The 12,839-nt window shown below is 50.1% G+C and overlaps 2 protein-coding genes across 4 annotated transcripts in view; both read left to right on the top strand.

Moving 5' to 3' along the window:
* DMRTC2 (DMRT like family C2) overlaps nt 1-5,884 on the top strand; it is a 6,146-nt gene extending 262 nt beyond the window's left edge. The window contains exons 2-9 of the mRNA XM_008071038.1: nt 1,629-1,856; nt 1,939-2,099; nt 2,529-2,605; nt 2,821-3,001; nt 3,150-3,276; nt 4,014-4,074; nt 4,229-4,403; nt 5,335-5,884. Of these exons, the coding sequence (XP_008069229.1) occupies nt 1,633-1,856; nt 1,939-2,099; nt 2,529-2,605; nt 2,821-3,001; nt 3,150-3,276; nt 4,014-4,074; nt 4,229-4,403; nt 5,335-5,447 (1,119 nt within the window). The 5' untranslated portion in view covers nt 1,629-1,632 and the 3' untranslated portion in view covers nt 5,448-5,884. The remainder of the gene's footprint in view (nt 1-1,628; nt 1,857-1,938; nt 2,100-2,528; nt 2,606-2,820; nt 3,002-3,149; nt 3,277-4,013; nt 4,075-4,228; nt 4,404-5,334) is intronic.
* Nucleotides 5,885-9,984: 4,100 nt separating this feature from the next.
* Nucleotides 9,985-12,839, top strand: part of RPS19 (ribosomal protein S19) — a 7,836-nt gene continuing 4,981 nt past the window's right edge. The window contains exons 1-3 of one of the 3 annotated variants that reach the window (XM_008071037.2): nt 9,985-10,230; nt 10,646-10,716; nt 10,941-11,041. In XM_008071037.2, the coding sequence (XP_008069228.1) occupies nt 10,646-10,716; nt 10,941-11,041 (172 nt within the window). In that variant the 5' untranslated portion in view covers nt 9,985-10,230. Of the gene's footprint in view, nt 10,387-10,645; nt 10,717-10,940; nt 11,055-12,839 lie in introns of all 3 variants that reach the window. The other 2 variants (XM_021719057.1, XM_021719058.1) reach the window with 2 other exon arrangements.

Genomic DNA, 12,839 nt, shown 5'->3' with positions numbered 1-12,839 from the left:
GCATGAGGGAGGGGGAGATGCATCTGATTACTTGTTGGAAGTGGGCACAGGAGCAGGAAGCGCTGGTACAGCTGCGGGAAAGCCTGGGCCACCTGTGGGTGCAAGAGAGACGTTAGTGCCCTGAGGAGAGGGCTTGTGGTCTAGATCAGGGCCTGGCACGTGGCAGGGGCTCAGTGAACATTCGTGGAATGAGTGAGGGAGTGAATGAAAGTAATTACTGAAAGCGGGTAGGAGGCCAGGCGCAGTGGCTCACGCCTGTAATCCCAGCACTTTGGGAGGCCGAAGCGGAAAAACCGCTTGAGTCCAGGAATTGGAGACCAGCCTGGGCAACGGGGAGGCCTCCTCTCTACAAAATGTTTTAAAAATCAAAAGATTGGCCGGGCTCGGTGGCTCAGCCCGTAATCCCAGCACTTTGGGAGACCGAGGCGAGTGGATTGCCTGAGCCCGCGGGGTTCGAGACCCACCCGGCCAACTTGGCGCCGACCTTGTCTCTACAATAAATCAAAAAAATTAGCTGGGCGTGGTAGCGTGCGCCTGAAGTTCCGGCTACTTGGAAGGCTGAGGCCGAAGAATCGCGGGAGCCCAGCAGGTCAAGGCTGCGGTGGCCGGGAGCGTGCCACTGCACTCCAGTCTGGCCAACTCAGAAAAAAAAAAATCAAAAGATTAATTAGGCGTGGTGGCAAGCACCTGTAGCCCCAGCTACTCGGGAGGCTGAGGCAGAAGGATCACCTGAGCCCAGATCACCAAGGTTGTGGTGAGAGGAGATTGTGCCACAGCACTCCAGCCTGGGTGACAGAGTGAGACCCTGTGTCACAAAAAAAAAGAAGGAAAAGAAAAAAGAAAGTGAGACACGGAAGCCACTGTGTTCAATGTGACCTCTATTCCCAGTACAGGGAGGCTGAGGTGGGAGGGAGCCCGGGAGTTTGAGGCTACAGTAAGCTATGATCATGCCACTACACTCTAGCCTGGGCGACAGAGCAAGACCATGTCTCAAAACAAAGAAAGTGGGACAGGGAATCCATGAGAATAATGTAATTGGTGGAGGTGCAAGAGAGGGTTGAGATTTAAAGGGGTGCAAGGACAAAATCAGACTTGCAGGAGTGTAATGGGAAGTTGAATTGCAGGGCATGCCGGAGACCAAGAATGGAAAGGGGGCCTAGAAAGAACTCCAGGAGTTGAAAAAGACAATAAAATAATAAACAAACAAAAAGAGCTGTAGGAATTGGATAAATGAATGAGGGGAGAGTGATCATGGCTGACAAGGATGCCAGGAAGAACTGTTGGACAGAACAGGGTATTTGTGGAAAGGGGGTGTAGGAATCTTTGAAGGGGCATGGAGGGCATGAATATGCCTGAAATGGCAGTATATGCGTGGGAAAGTGCAGGCAGGCAAAAGAGGATATTTGGGTTGAAAGGATATAGGAGAGGAAGAGGAGAGGGCATTCCTAGGAAGGAAGGTCCCTGAGAAAGGCCGTGGGGTGAAGAGGGGAGAAAGCCAGGGAGAAGCTGGGAAAAAGCTGGGTCCAGAGGTGGGCAGGATGGAGACCCATAGGTGTGGCCTCCCAGGGCAGGAGGGCTGGCTGAGGAGGACCCACGTGGCCACTCTGACCCTCCACTCCTGCCTCTAGATCCATGGAACCTAGTGAAGCGCCTGCTGACCACCACTGCCCCTCAGACTCTGCCCCAGAGGGTGAGACCAGAGCCCCGCAGGATGCAGAGCTTGTCCCCAAGAGAACTGTCAGTCGCTCTCCAACCTGTGCCCGCTGCCGCAACCACGGCGTCACTGCCCACCTCAAGGGCCACAAGCGCCTCTGCCTCTTTCAGGCTTGCGAGTGTCCTAAATGTGTCCTCATCCTGTGAGTATGAGGTCCAGGAGGGGAGGAGGGTGGCCCTCTTCAAAGGACGGCTGACTTTTGACTCACAATACCCCCCTTTTAGGGAGCGCCGAAGGGTCATGGCTGCCCAGGTGGCCTTGCGTAGGCAGCAGGAGGCGCAGCTAAAGAGGCACCTGGCTCAAGGACTGATAAGGAAAGGGGAAGTCCCTCCCAAAGCTCCCAGCCGTGTCAAGAAGGGGGGAGCCACTCGACCAGGGGTGCCTTGTGAGTGTCTCTGGCCAGTGATGAGGCAGGGATTTGGGTGTGGAAGGCATAAGGGGAAAGAGTCCCTCCTGCTACTGAATTGAGCAAGGGGTTTCTACTCTCCAGGCCTCAGCTGTCCTGGTGTTGGGAGGACAATGAGATCTGCCAGTAGAAAATGGCCAGAGAGAAATGACCAGGGGGTGGGGCAGGGGGTGGGGAGGATTGGCAATAGTGGGAAAGTGCCAGGATTGGGAGGGGCACACCTCATCAACAAGGGTACCTGCATAATGAACATGTGTATACCTAACCCTGAATTGTACCCCGCATCTTTAAAATAAAAAATCAATTAATAAATAAAATGACCAGAGGGAGATACGAACTCAGTTTGGGATTGGGATAGGATAGAGGTCAAGAGAAGGGCTCACTAGAGCTGTCTCTGGTCCTTCACAGCTGGAAAGGAGAACATAGCACTTCAGCCACAGGGCCCCCGTGGGGCAGTCCCGCTGGCACTGACACCTCCTGGGAAGGTAAGAGAGCCTGGGCCCCGAGGGAGTGGCTCCCACCCCAGCTCCTGCCCAGGTCCCTGCTTTTGTGCCCTCACACTTGGCGTAAAATGAGAGTGTGGGACTTTAAGTTCCTCCTATCTCTAAAGTTTTGGGGTTCTACTCCCATCCCAGAAAATGACCACCCCTTCTCCAGCCTTGTACCCAACTCCACCCTGTGCTCTCTGCCCCTTCAGGAGAACTCTCGAGGGCCTCTGCTGCTCAGCCGTCCCCCAGAAATCTTGCCTTTGCCCTGGACTCCAGTACCTCCAGGCCCTTGGACCCCTGGACACTGGCTGCATCCAGGCCTCTCCATGCCACCTCCAGTGGTTTGCCGTTTGCTATGCCAAGAACCTGCTGTTCCTCTGCATCCCTTCTCTGGTAAGATAATTCAACATTTATTCAACTGATAATTGAGTGCCAATTGCCGTGTATCAGAAAGGGAAAAGGAAGACATGGGTGGGGAGAGGGAGGACAGAAATCATGACCTTTGATGTCTACACAATCTGCATTCTCTTACCCTCATTAGGCTTTGACCCTGGCACCTCCTTCCGGCTGCCCACTCATGGGCCCCTCACCACCTGCCCAGGATCTCGCCCAGTATTGACAGCTCCTCTTTCTGGAGAGCCTCAAGGGCCCCCTAGCCTGCCCCGCACGTGAGTAAGGAGAGCCTGTACTGGACACCATAGTAGGTGATCAAGAAGAAAATAGGCAAGACAGAGCTTTCCTAGTATTGTCATTTTCTAGCTATGACCCTTTGGACAAGTATCTACCTCTCTGAGCATGTTTTTCTATCAGCAAATTGGAGACACTATTACTTACCTCTCAGGTTGTCATAAGAATTTGTAATAATTGATGGCATACACCTAACACAGACTTTGGCCTTGAACAGATAGTGGCTATTAAATCTGCTTGAACAGATTTGATGGGGTAGGATTGCCTGCTGAAATGGAGGGTAATGATGGCAAGAGCCTCAGAGGCCTAGGATAGAGGCCAGGGGCCATTAAGGAAAGCTTCCTAAAATGAGCCAAGCCCTCCTTAACATTCTGTGGGGATTGGGGAATTGAGGAGAGGGGAACCAGATTGACTCTGGCAGTATAGTAGTACAGTAATCCCAGTCCCTCTGGGTGTTTTGTCAATTTTTTAAAAACTGATACCAGTGGTTTTCCATAAACCTCCCAGTAGCCTTGGGAGGAAAAAGCTGGCAGGGATTTTCACTTTACAGAAAACAATGCAGGCCAAGACACGGGATGGGACTTGCCCAAGCCCACAAAGCCTAATAGTCCAGCTCTTGGACTCTCAGATCAGAATATAGTGAAATCCTGCCCCTTTTTCCATGTGTACTTCCATCCCTGTGTTTAACCACTCTGACATCTACTCTCCTTGTTTCTAGATGTTCAACTCTGATACTCCAGTCCTGTAGCACCCCGGACCCTCTTCTGCTGCAGCCACAGGTCCTGAGAAAGAAGTGGGATCCAGGACCCTGGGAGGACGTTGAGCCTGGGGAAGGGAAAAGCAAGAGACTCTGAAGGAGCCTGGGGCTGAGGGAACACTGAAGGTAGGAAGAAATGGGAGTTCCCAGTCTGCTTCTCTCCCTTTCCTTTGCAGGTCCCCGGAGCCTCTCGCCTGGCCTGGACATCTGCCCCCTCAGAACGGCAGCTGCAGCAGGAGGCAGCTGAGGCCCTCATGGGACTGAAAGATTCATCCCAGGCCCCCCGCCTGACCCCTTCTGTCCCCCCAAACCCTGCCTGGATCTCCCTGCTTCACCCCTGTGGCCCACCAGGTAATCTGTTCCATGAAAGGAGAGGATGGGATAGGGATGATTGGGAAATGGAGGCCACTGGAGTAAGCAGGAACTAACCAGGGCAATCAGGGGTCAGCAGGTTGAACACCGTCAAGCCCAGACCTCCACACTCCTCAGCCTGGCCCCTGATGTTGCAGTTGAGAGTTGTTCAATGAGTTCGTTTTATCAGTTTTGCACTCAACAGCAAATTTCCAGCACCCTGATGTCAGGAAAAGTGAGGCCCTGAGAGAAGCAGAGGCTTGGCATACAGTGAGATAATGGCAGAGCAGGCTATTGGAGTCTCCTGACTACAGCCCCAGACTCTCTCTCTGGACCCAAGTTGCCTGCTGAAGTCTGGAGATGGGCCAAAATAATAAGGGTCTGGGTTGGGAGGAGATCTGATAACTGCCTTCAAGAATCTTTCATTTTAGTTAGAGAAACTAGATGCCTTCACAAGGCTCAGTGAAAAACTTAGAGAAGACTGAAGGAACCTTGAAGAATGAGAAACACCTAGGGGTATAGAGAGGGAAGATAGAATTATCCTGTTCATGTGGTGGGTTGGGCAAACTGGTCTGCAGGAACTACTGGAACAGAGGGACATGAGACTAGAGAGGTTTTTGATTGTGGAGACCTGGCATGCCAGGCTTAGGAGTCTAGACCAGCAACTGTACATGAAGGGAAACCAGGGATTGTTTCTGAACTAAAAAGGGACAAATTCAGACTCTAAGCTTCACAAAGTCAAGTATGGTGGCTTTGATGGAGGATTTGGCGAAGGCAAGACCGGAGGTGGGAAAATCAGCAAGGAAGGTCTGTACAATAAGCCAGGTGAACAAGGATGAGGCCTGGGTTGGATGTGGTAAAAAGTGGGGGCGGGTTGCTGGGAGGGGAAATGTATGTGACCTGGTCCTGCCCCCTTCCTTCCTACCTATAGTTCCTGCTGGAGGAAGAGGATTCCAGCCTGTTGGCCCCTCTCTTCGACCCAGCCCAACCCCCTCCGTTGCTCTGCATATTGGACACCTGGGGTCCATCTCCCTCCTGAGCTAGAAGCCTAGAGATGGAGGCTGCCTCACTGTGACAGGGAGGTGATAGCCTGCAAGCACTGCATATTCAGTGTTTCCCTTATGGATTTATGCATGGAATTTAATGTAGTACAAGCTTCAGCCTTTTTTTTTAAGCTTCCAGGCACTTCATTATCTTTCAGTTCCTTCTGTAGTGTGGGCATTTCCTTGGCTGAAAGTGGATATTCTTCTACCCCTTCTTGGGTCCTAGGTCTTTTTAAAATCCCCAAGAATGAGAGAGTTGTGCAGTTACACTGATCGTTATCTATATATGTTTTTGCATGAGTATGTGTCCCAAGGTTCCATGACTCTGTACATGCCTGTGCACTCATGTCTGTCTCCATGCATGTGAAAACAGGAGAGTATTTTCATTTTGTGTCTAGGTTTGTGTGAGTAAGCAAGAAATAAACCTTTGTTGTTTTAGGTCATAAAGGTTTGGGGACTGTTTGTTTCCACGGCCTACCCTAATCTATCCTGATTGACAGAAAGAACTTGTTCAATTCACTTCTCAAAGTGAACGTTATTCAGCCAGGCTCCGTGGCTCAGCCTGTAATCCCATGCCTTGGGAGGCTGAGGTGAGTGGATTGCCTGAGCCTGCGGATTCGAGACCTGCCTGGGCAACTTGGTGAGACCTCATCTCTACAATAAGTCAAAAATTAGCCGAGCATGGTAGCACGCGCCTGTAGTTCCAGCTACTTGGAAGGCTGAGGCAGAAGAATCGCTGGAGCCCAGCAGGTCGAGGCTGCGGTGGCCAGGAGCGGCCACTGCACTCCAGTCTGGGCAACAGAGTGAGACTCCGACTCAAAAAAAAAAGAAAAAAGGTGAACGTTATCAATAACTACCACAGATAAACATATACGTGGATTTATTATTGTAGCCAGATAAGTAAGAATGATGGATGGAAATAGCAGGGGTTCACTGAATCAGTAATTAAGTGCCTGCTTTGTGCCAGGCATAGACAGTTTCCACCTGTCTTGAGGACCACAAATTCAAATGCCTACAGGGCCAAGCAGATCATATAAACGAGTAAAGAAGGCCAGATGGGTCCTAGCACACAGAATATATGCCTTACCTAAGGGACAGCCCCCTTTTGGCCCCAGAAGATTGTTGCAGGCAGGAAAGTGGACTAGGTGTTGCCACGTCTTTTGTTTTTCAAGAAAAACTGAAAAATTAGAAGTTTTTGTTTTTGCTTAAAACAGGGCCTTGCTCTGTCACCCAGGCTGGAGAACAGTGGCTCGATCATAGCTCACTGCAGCCTCAAACTCCCACTTCAGCCTCTTCAGGAGCTGGAACTACAGGCACACAGACACCACACCCAGTTTTGTTGTTGTTGTTGTTGTTGTTGTTGTTGGTCTCAAATTCCTGGCCTCAAGTGATCCTCCCACCTCAGCCTCCCAAAGTACTAGGATTACAGGTGTGAGCCATCACACCCAACCAAAAACTAGATTGCTGTATAAAACATCTTAATTTTCAAATGTTGGCTCAGTTTTCTTCTTTAAATCCTACATGAGTCAAATAAAACACATCTTCAGGCCAGCTTTGCCCAATGGAATGTCAATTTGATGCTAATCTAATATGGTATTTTTCAGATGGGAAAACTGAGGCCAACTAGGACAGGAAAAAAAAAGTTAGTCTTTATCATGGGTTTTTTCCTCAACTAGGGAGGTTCATGTGTCTAAGTTCTGAAGGATCCATATAAGTTTAGAGATAATTATCACCATTTATTGTGTGCCCACTGTATTTGATTCACATATATCTTCACATCAACCTTGTACACTATGCATGATTATTCTCATTTAACAAATGAAGAAGCAAGCTTAAAGAGGTAAAGAGTCTTGCCCAAGTGTTTTCAGGAAAATTTCTAGGCAAGATCAGGGGAGGGTTCCTTCTCCTTGCCAGGCCCAAATCAGTTAATAGGTAATGTTTATAAAGCATAGAATGAAAGAGTAAGAATCCCAAGAGACAAACATGAGTCAGAAGGATTTTTCAAAAGCCTTTTATTTTTCTTACTCAAGATATCATTAAGTAATAACAAGATCTCACCTGTATTTGTTTCTTAGTCCTCTAGTGTTAAGTCCATCTCCGTGAACCATTCAAAACATATGAAGACCTGTTGAGCTATTCCAAAGATTTGAAGACCCAGAGACCCCCATCCCCATTGCCACCCTTAGAAAGGGCTCAAGGACAGCCAGGTGCAGTGGCTCATGCCTATAATCCCAGCACTTTGGAAGGCTGAGGTGAGAGTATTGCCTGAGCTCTCAGGTTCAAGACCAGCCTGGGCAACTTGGTAAGACCTCATCTCCACAATAAATCAAAATATTAGCCAGGCATGGTGGCATGTGCCTGTAGTTCCAGCTACTTGGAAGCTGAGGCAGAAGAATCCCCTGAACCCAGCAGGTCAAGGCTGCGGTGACTGTGAACGTGCCACTGAACTCCGGTCTGGGTGACAGAGTGAGACTCCAACTCAAAAAATAAAAAAGGGCTCAAGGGATGATCACTGATTCCTTTTCCTGGTGTTACCTACACTCCTCTTTTGTCTCAAGATGATTGATGGTGATGTTTTAAAAACAGTGTGAAATAGGTTTAAATAACATTCCATGTGAATGTAAAACCCTGATTTAAATACATTATCATCCAAAAAGCATAATTGGTTTGAATTTTTTTTTTTGAGTCAGAGTCTCACTGTCATCCAGGCTAGAGTACAGTGGCATGCTCACCGCCACCGCAGCCTTGACCTGCTAGGCTCAGGCGATCCTTCCACCTCAGTCTTCCAAGTAGCTGGAACTACAGGTGTGCACCACCATGCCCAGTTAATTTTTTTATTTATTGTAGAGATGAGGTCTCACCAAGTTGGCCGGGCTGGTCTCAAACCCGTGGGCTCAGGCCGTTCTCTCATCTTGGCCTCCCAAAGGGCTAGGTTTATAGGAATGAGCCACCATGTCCAGCCGGTTTTAATTTTTAACAGATATTACTATCATAACATATTGTCATATTAATAAGGCATTTTGCATACATGGTATCAGTATGAAAAAAAATTTTTTTTAGTTGGAGTCTCACTCTGTCACCCAGGTTGGAGTGCAGTGGCACGTTCATGGCCATCTCAGCCTCAACCTGCTGGGCTCAGGTGATCCTTCCACCTCAACCTGCCAAGTAGCTGGAACTACAGGTATGCGCCCCACCATGCCTGGTTAATTTTTTTATTTATTGTAATGATGAAGTCTCGCCAAGTTGCCCAGCAATCCTCTCACCTTGGCCTCCCAAAGTGCTGGGATTATAGGCATGAGCCACCGCCCCTGGCCTAGAAAAAAATTTCAATATTATTTGCTCTGTTTTAGACTCAAAAATCTTTCAACATAAGAAAATAGCTACAAACATTTCACTGTTTCCTCTTTGCAGCGAGTTAACATAATTTTATTGCACCACAGGGGTGTCCCTCATGTTCTTTCTTTCTTGGGCCTTATAAGGATTAAATGAGATCACGTATGTAATATTACAGGACCAGCCACATGATAAACGTCCAAAGAATATTTACTTGTGCCTGCCACTTAAAAAATAATTGTTGGCCGGGTTCAGTGGTTCAGCCTGTAATCCCAGCACTTTGGGAGGCCAAGGTGAGTTGATTGCCTGAGCCCGCGGGTTCGAGACCCGCCTGGGCAACTTGACAAGACCTCATCTCTATAATAAATCAAAAAATCAGCCGGGCATGGTAGCGCGCGCCTGTAGTTCCAGCTACTTGGAAGGCTGAGGCGGAAGGATCGTCGGAGCCCAGCAGGTCGAGACTGCGGTGGCCGGGAGCAGCCACTGCACTCCAGTCTGGGTGACAGAGTGAGACTCCAACTCAAAAAAATAATAATAATAATTAATTAATTGTTACTAGAGTATGTGATGCACCAAGCACAGGAGCAGTCAAGTCACTTAAAATGGGCAAATTGGGATCTCAGTCTTTTTAAAATTTTAATAGCGAGACTGAAGAGGCAAAAAGACTGCCTTAAGGTCCTTAGGTCAACAGGGCAGATAAAACCACAACGGCAAGGTAAGACTGAAGGCCGGACGAACAGAGTCAGACACTACTAGAAGGGGGAGCTGAAATAACTTCTCCGAAGGTCCCGCCCCCACCTCTTTGTCCCTGCCCCTATCTCCTCCCCGCCTCTAGTGCCTCATTCTCACTTAGGTCGCCTCGGCCGCGCTGAAGCAACTTCCGCCCTAAGAAGGGTGGGGCTTCCGTCGCCTGCTCTCGCGACTACTGGCGGGGGAAAGGGGGAAGACGAAGGCCACATTTCTTCCTCGCCTTTCCCCTAGGTTATCCGTCACAGTTCCGCCCTTACTGCTCCCACTTCCGGCCAGGGAAAAGCCACTTCCACCCGGAAGAGGGCTTGGGCCGCTACGAGCTTTGGCCGTGGCCCGTTCTCTTTCTGTCCTGCCCACCCAGTTTGTCCCGTACTTCCGCCATCACAGTCTGTTCCACCGCTGTTCCTTCCAGCCACGGACGGCGCAAACGAAACCAAGTTTCCCCAGCTTAAAGGGGAGAAAGAAGGGAGGGGAGGAAACCCAGGCCTCCACGCCAGTGCCACCAACCTTTCCCTTCGCCTCTCCACTCCCGCCCTTCTAGGCGGAGACGAAACCACATTCGCCCAGAGAGAGGCGGAGCCGCCTACTCCGCGAGAACTCGCGCGAGGTCTGGAAGCTCTCGCGAGACCTGACGCCCGACTTGTGCGCCCGGGAAACCCCGTTGCTCCCTTTCCCCTGGCAGGCAGCGCGGAGGCCGCACGGTAGGTTGGTGCTCTGGGGCGGACTCGGCGCGGAGCGTTGGGGCCGGACTCCTCAGCCCAGGAGCGCGTGCTTAAGGGCTGCGGGGCGTCCGGCACTGGACCGCTCCGCCCCCTGAAGCTGCGGCCACGTGCGAGCGGCAGGCCCGGACATGCCCGGTCAGCGCCGTCCGCGAACCGAGAAGGGGTCTGGGGGCTGCGGCTGGCAATAAGGGTGCCAGGTGTCCCGGGGACGAGAAAGGGTCGTGTAGAATCCTCGCAAACGGGAACAGGCTGCATCTGTGCGACCCGCAGAGACCGCGGGAGCCGGACCCGGGGTTGAAGCGGGGCCTCGGGAGAGACTGGGTGCCGCGGACCGCCGGAGCGAAAGGAGCGGGCGGGCCGGGCCTTGTGTTCACACGCTCGACCTTCCCTCCAGATGCCCGGAGTTACCGTAAAAGACGTGAACCAGCAGGAGTTCGTCAGAGCTCTGGCAGCCTTCCTCAAAAAGTGAGTGGGGGACCGAGGCTCGGGGTGCGTGGCGGCGTCGCTGCCCGGATCTGCCCGCTGTGGCCGAGAGAGGTGCTTGGGGCCTCAGTGGCGAGTCCGCTTTTTCTGTGTGAGCCTGTCGGTACTGGGACGCGCCGGCTTCCTGATAGTTGCGTGGAGGAGTGGGGTTGGGGACCGAGCAGTTGAGGAGAATCTTGAACTGTGTCTCGCTGCTTTGGTTCTAGGTCCGGGAAGCTGAAAGTTCCCGAATGGGTTGATACGGTCAAGCTGGCTAAGCATAAAGAGCTTGCTCCCTACGATGAGAACTGGTTCTACACGCGAGCTGGTGAGAAACGTGGGCCTTTGGCTGGAGGGGGGGAGCTGGGTGACCCCTGGCGTCTACCGTACATACCTGTCGTGTCTGAGCTCCTTTTCCCCCCTAAGGTTGGAAGAGGGGAAAACCTTTGATTGTCATGACGTGTCTTGTGTAGCGTTGACATTCAGTAACTTTAATTTCATATGAGTTTTTAAGTTTTAGGAGGCCTGTGAGAGCACCTGTGACTTTGATTGAGTTTCAGGGGAAACCGTGCTTTGCCTGGAAGTGGTTCGTTTTAGATAAGCAAAATCCTTTCTGTGTCCATGGAGCAAGATTTCCTGGGTTCAAGTCCATCTTTTCCATTTAACTAGCTGTGTGACCTCAGGCAAAGAATTAGCCTATTTCTTTATCCATAAAACCAGTACAATATTGTGAGGATTTGAATGTGTTTGATGCAGTCAGAATGCTTAGAGGCATGTCTACTGCATGGTTATCATTCAGGTTATTCAGCTGTCCTGTTTTTCACATCATGCTAGCCTTTTCCCTGTCTATAGCAAGTTGTTTCTAAGTGATTGGGACCTAGCCAGGTCACTCCTTGCTACAAATCTTATCATGACTCCCAGTTGCCCAAAAAAAAACTTTCTAAAGTTAGGGTCACCCTGTGGCTTGTATGCCCACCCTCATGTTGGCATGGGCTTCAGTGCTGGGTTGAGCCAAGGTGGCAGCACATGCTTTCACTAAGGGGCCTTGGCTTCTCTGATCCTCAGCCTTCCCTCCGTGAAGTGGGGGCTTTGTCCTAGCCAAAGTCTGTCTCCAAATAGGAAGTAGGTAGAAAAGCAGAGTTGGGAAATTGGTAAAACTCCGGAAGGATGCTGAGAAGAGTTGGCATTGGTACAAGTTGCTCAGTACTTCAGAACATGAAACATTTGGTAGATTTGCAGTACACTCGTGCATCAAATAGATGGCCATGAGACCCACTCTTTTTCAGGCCTTGGACTGGGCACAGGGGACCAGCATGACTCAGCTACAGCCTCTGGCCTCTGAGGACTAAAAGATGAACTCTGAGGTGGGTAGGGTCGATGGCATATCCACCCACCCACCACTTTATTTTTGGAAAGAAAATGGGGATGGTAAAGGGAAGCTGGCTTTCTTGGGCAAGCAACAATAACAAGGCCTGGGTGAGGCATCTCCCCATCTTGGGAAGCAAGGCTAGGGATCCTCAGTGTTATTTGGCAATGCCTCCAGAGTCAGTAGTCAAGACAGCATTGAATCTGCGATTAGGAGAGTCCTGTAGCCTTTCCCATTTGGTGGGGAATATGCATATTCTGCTAATCTGCACATTTTAAAATAGCTCCAAAACAGAACTGGTTGTGTCTTTCTTCTTTTTATTTTTAAGGTGAGAAGGGATTAACAGAGTCAAGACCCTAGATAACAAGCCTGTATGCGCCTGCTGGTCATTTTTACAGTTGTGGCTTTCTGTCTACCACGCCCCTTCTCAGAAATGTTGTGCAGAGTGTGCATCCTCCACCTCCCTTCTGGTCTCCTTCATTTGAGTTTCCTAAAGAGCCTTTTTGACCTTACTTTGCACTGGGTGGTTGGGTTCTAGACCAGAAGCCTGATGTACACAGACTTTTTTGGAACAAAGCTGCACCCATGTGTTTACATATGCATAATGGCAGAGTTGTAGTTAAGGCAGAACCTACAGTTGGCAGAGCCTAGAATATTTACTGACTTATTACAGAAAACGTTTGCCAGAATCCATTCTAGAATTTTACATGCTACCACCTGGTTTGGCAACCAGCTTATACTTTTTTTTTTTTTTTTTTTT

This window comes from Carlito syrichta, unplaced genomic scaffold, assembly GCF_000164805.1.
Source record: "Carlito syrichta isolate Samal-C Ts95f unplaced genomic scaffold, Tarsius_syrichta-2.0.1 Scaffold314104, whole genome shotgun sequence".
In the NCBI taxonomy this organism is placed as follows: Eukaryota; Metazoa; Chordata; class Mammalia; order Primates; family Tarsiidae; genus Carlito; species Carlito syrichta.
The sequence above is the reverse complement of the archived record's forward strand: the minus strand, read 5'-3'. Positions and strand labels throughout refer to the sequence as shown.